At 54.2% G+C, this 4473-nt stretch overlaps 1 protein-coding gene across 1 annotated transcript; it reads left to right on the forward strand.

The window, feature by feature from the left end:
• Positions 1–2410: 2410 nt before the first annotated feature.
• On the forward strand, positions 2411–4171 carry LOC113147148 (E3 ubiquitin-protein ligase TRIM33-like). The gene is made up of 3 exons (XM_026336658.1): positions 2411–2507; positions 2860–3631; positions 4105–4171. The coding sequence occupies exons 1-3, from the start codon at positions 2411–2413 to the stop codon at positions 4169–4171; spliced, it is 936 nt and encodes a 311-aa protein (XP_026192443.1).
• Positions 4172–4473: the final 302 nt, after the last annotated feature.

The raw sequence follows: 4473 nt of genomic DNA on the forward strand, positions 1-4473 counted from the left end.
TTGCACGCCCTCGGAGTTCCGGTGTATATGACTCACTTTCCCATAATAGAGGTAGATGCGTTGTTGGGGCTTAACTACGGATGCCTGGGAGCGCAAGTTACCTGTGGCCTTCTTTTATCGTTGATCATACACTGTAGGCTAGGGCCGGTTGACACAACCCCTGACAATCTTACGCGCAAAATCCCGATTTGGCTTTTCGTGTTCAGTCGAAGACGCAGGTGTTGCGCTCATCGCTGATGTAGCCTTCCAAGCTGCAATTACATACTTTCTACCACTCTACAGTATGTTCAGATAAGAACTAGTAAAGAAAAAGCCAGTTGGTTTGTTTGATAGTATATTTTACCTGTTACATAATACGAATACCTCGAAAGCAGAAAGTGTAATGGTTTGGGCGCGTGGTATAGATGCTGTGGGCAGCAGGCAGCGATTGCTGGGAGTGCTCAGGGTGCACCTGCTCGCACCTTAGGTATCTCATTATCTTCATATCGGCATATCTGAGGGGTGCGGGCACTGAAGGAAGTGAGTTCTCTTGAGAAACTCAACAAATTTTGAAATTTTGTACTGCGTCTGGAGATGAGTGTCTGCGTGCGCGGATCGTAAATTGAGCATTGCAAATGCGTCCTGGTGTATGGAGCATCAAAACTCCACAGTGCTTGAGATATACGAGTAAGCGAGTCGAATGGCCAAATTTTCGATAACATTTTATCACTAAAAGAAGTAGCAGAACGTGCTAGATTGTTGCTAAGCTCAGTACAGCTACAAACTTGGCTACAGGAAGGTGTCGTGCGCCAAAGGAAGCTACTTCTTGTTCCTTGTCCAAGCTTCCCCTTCACAGTGAGCTGTTTACGAAGGGCTCCTCTATGGGGCCCAAGCGGGTAAACCTGCACACTCCCGGCATTCGTACGAAGTCTAACGGTGTAACTTGAATCACAAGAAGCACACAGAGTGACCCTGCTGCTCTGGAACAACTGGCACACACGAATGTCCAAGTCATGGATCAAACCGTTTCAAAAAAGCAGCTGAATATAACCCCTGTAGGATAAGTAACGCTGCTTGAGAGCAGCCACGCCCGCTACAGGCACCCAGCTGTCAGCTCGCTCACTCCGCTGCCCACTGAGTTCCCCCCAAGCACACTATCTTGATGAGTCTCCACCCTCATGAGTGCCTCTTTTGTTGAAACGGAAGAGTAGAGAGGGGGAGAGCGGACGGGGGAGGGTTGGTTTTGCGCTGTGGGGCCGCAGCCGACAGGACGAACATACCCCAGGTCCTCTATCGCTCTCTTTTCGTATGGTGCTGCAGATGCGGCTATTTGTGTAGATTCGCGCATAATAGCCGCTTTCACACCCAGAAGCAATGAGGCAACGAGCGTAAAGGCTCTGTGTATGACATTGGGGGTGCAGGATTCCACAGCTGAAGCAAAAGATGCCAGTTACACTCCTGTCCAGACCAGCGGAACACCCAGTGATGACCAACGCCCGAAAAATTACACAAATTGACTAGAACAACAAGATATCATTCAAAAGATGAAATGGGAGGCGTAGCTTCTTCTGCAGACAGTTCCGGCCGCACGGTTCACGTCCAGTGGACAGAGCTCTGCGCAAAGTGCTAGGAAAAGGGACTTGCCTGCTTGCTAGTCCAGTTAAGAGAATCGTTCTGTGGAATTAGCCCTCAAAAAGCAGCCCAATAAGCCGTAAAAAATTATACGCTGCACGCAAAGCAAGAACAGCTTAATTAAATGGCCTTACACACAATAATGACGGCAAATCCCCAAAAAATCGCCATGCTTCATCCACATTCGCAGCACGTGCGAGGTATAGACCGAACCAACCCCTGCACTCCCCGGCCTCCTGGGATGTCGAGCGCCTTTTTCTCTGAACAATCGAATGCGCCCTGAGGAATAGCCTTTGTTGTTTTCAGGTGTTTTTCTTTATCGTCTATTATCTCCTTATTTCTCCCAGTTTCGATCATTGGTGCCCTCCACTCCGCTGCCTGCTGCCAGCACGGCGCGCGCAGCGCCTCTTTCTTCGCCCTTGGACGCTCTTAAAGCGACTTGGTCGTACACTCCAGGTTCCTTCGTTCTGTTCTTATGTGGCGAAGGTTCTTTTTATGAGAGATCGGACAGTGTCTGAGCTCCAAGCAAGCCACCATCATATACACGAATTCGTCCGCGAAAGGGAGATAACGAGCTCATCAATCCCATAGCCGTTCAACGGATTGCTTGGAAGCAGCACTAGATACGGCACAGACTGACACAGAGGGAGGCTGCACAGCACTTGTTCGGCCCCTTCGGCAGTGGTGCCTGAAGCAGCACCTCCAGCACACGCTTCTGCAGCGGCTGCAACTACTCCTAGAGTGGTAACGAGCTGTTCAACAGCAGTATACCGCAAGAGCAGCACAGAAGTCATCGCGGATGCCTGCGCTGTGTGACTTGCCATGCCTTTCTACCCCCGGCTGGCGTTCTTCCCCATGGCCTAACCCTCCTCCCTCCCTCTATGCGTATTTTGGCAGCCAGAGGGGAAATGGCTCCTCGTGAGCGTACTACCACTGCAGCTAGCAGCAGCAGTAGCAGCAGCAGCAGCACGAGCAGCTGCTCTAGCATGTTGTGTAGCAGCCGCTGCTGCAGGAGCTGCTGCAGTGACAGCAGCAGCAGCGGCAGCCGCGAGACACGGCCCCTTAAGCGGGAGCCCATAGTTCGGGAACCACCTCGAAAGAGGGTGTCGTCGTGTTTACAGCATTGTTTTCTGTGGATACATGACCTCCTGTGCTCCCCCGTGCTGTTGCTTCTGCTGCTTCTATTGCTGCTGGTGCAGGAGCAGCAGCTGCGACTCCTGTACTTGCATGGGTGCCACGCGATTGAAGCTCTCAATGCATGCGGGGGCCCCAAGACGCGAGGGGGGGCCCCCCCTCGTCAGGAAGGCTCTTTTGAAGGGGTTTTTTCTGCTGCTGCCGTCAAGGTTGGTGAAGGGGATGATGCCTCTACTGCCGCCGCTGGGGATGGTTCTACAGTGGATGTCGCTCCAGGGGGGTATGAGTTCTTGCTGCCCAGCTTTTTGCCTCTTACGCTAAGCCCTTTGTCGCAGTCGCACCAACAACAAGAGGGCAGATCTGTGCTGCTACCCTTCTCGCAGCGGCGCGAATGTCTGCGGCTGCACGTGCTGTCGCTGCTCGGAGCTGCAGCGGCTGCAATTGCTGCCCTCGTTCACGTGCTGCCCCTCGTCCATTGGCTCTTGTGGCAGCTCCTCCGCTTACTCCTTTGGCCTCTTTTTCTGTCAAGACAGCTCAAACAGCGACCACAGCAACAGTGCAAGCAGCAGACACACGCTGTACACCCCCCGGGGGGCAGCAGCGCGAATCGCGCCTCCTCTGATGGCAGCGTCGTTCGATGCATGCGGCTCCACCTTCGGCAGCAAAAAACCAAGAAGCAGCAGCAGGAGAAGAGGGCAACACGTCTGCCTCGCCGTGAGGCTTTTCGCAACGAACTGACTTTGCGGTCATCCCCCCATGAAACGCCTTCACAGCCTTCATCTCGATGCAGCAGCAGCAGAGCGAACAGCCCGCAGCCGTGTCGGCAGCAGCAAGAGCAGCAGCAGCAGCAGCAGCAGCAGCAGGAGCAGCAGCAGCAGGAGCAGCGGTTCTGCAACTGCGGCAGTGGCGGCTGCTGCTGCTGCTGCAAATTTCTTTGCGTCGAAGGGAAGGAGGCTGTAGGCACATCGCGCCTACTCTATGAGAATGTGGGGGGGGAATTTCTGGAAGGCTTGAGGCAGCGCAGCAGCACCAGCAATATGATGCTGCTGCTGCACAGTGGAATCAGCAACAAGACCGTGGAGCATCCGAGCCGTAACAAGAGCAGCAGCTTCATGCGGACTTATGAGAACGGAGGAGCAGACACCCCCTGCTGCTGCTCCTCCTCCTCCCCTTTCCCTTTTTCTTTGGCGCATTGCTCGTCGGATCCTCCTGCCCCCTGCGGCACTGCATCATCGTCTGCTGCTGCAGCAGCAGGGGGCTTTCGAAAGAGAGCAAAGTACTTCTACATAGGAGACTCAAGAGATTCTTCGGATGAGGAATGGAGCGACAGCAGCAGCGGCAGGAGCTTCTACAGCGAAGCCAGCGAGTGCAGCAGCAGGAGCAGCAGTGGTGGACACAGTACAGCGAATGGAAGCCCTCGGTGTAGCGACAGCTCTGACTCCTGCATCAACCCTCGATACAGCATGGAGCCTCTTGAGGCGACATCCTCCTGCAACGAGCCTGCAGCAGAAGCACGGCCAGTTGTCAGTCGGCCCCCGCAGTTGCAACACCTTATGAAGCAGCTTCACCAACGGCACCACCAGGAGCACCTGCGGCAATTACTGGAACAAGTGCAGCAGCCACAACGGGAGCAGCAGTCGCTAAGCCTGCAGCAGCAAGAACGGGAGCAGCAGTCGCTAAAGCTGCAGCAGCAACAACAGGAGCAGCAGCAAGAACGGGAGCAGCAGT

Source organism: Cyclospora cayetanensis, unplaced genomic scaffold (assembly GCF_002999335.1).
Source record: "Cyclospora cayetanensis isolate NF1_C8 unplaced genomic scaffold, CcayRef3 CcayRef3_contig_14, whole genome shotgun sequence".
NCBI classification, from domain to species: domain Eukaryota; phylum Apicomplexa; class Conoidasida; order Eucoccidiorida; family Eimeriidae; genus Cyclospora; species Cyclospora cayetanensis.

Bases quoted from the DNA above. Each gene is read 5' to 3' on its own strand.
- LOC113147148 (XM_026336658.1), top strand. From the start codon at position 2,411: ATGCCTGCGCTGTGTGACTTGCCATGCCTTTCTACCCCCGGCTGGCGT. The intron at 2,508-2,859 runs GCCAGAGGGGAA...ACGCGATTGAAG, and splicing joins CCTCTATGCGTATTTTGGCA to CTCTCAATGCATGCGGGGGC. The intron at 3,632-4,104 runs GTTCTGCAACTG...TCTACAGCGAAG, and splicing joins CAGCAGCAGCAGGAGCAGCG to CCAGCGAGTGCAGCAGCAGG.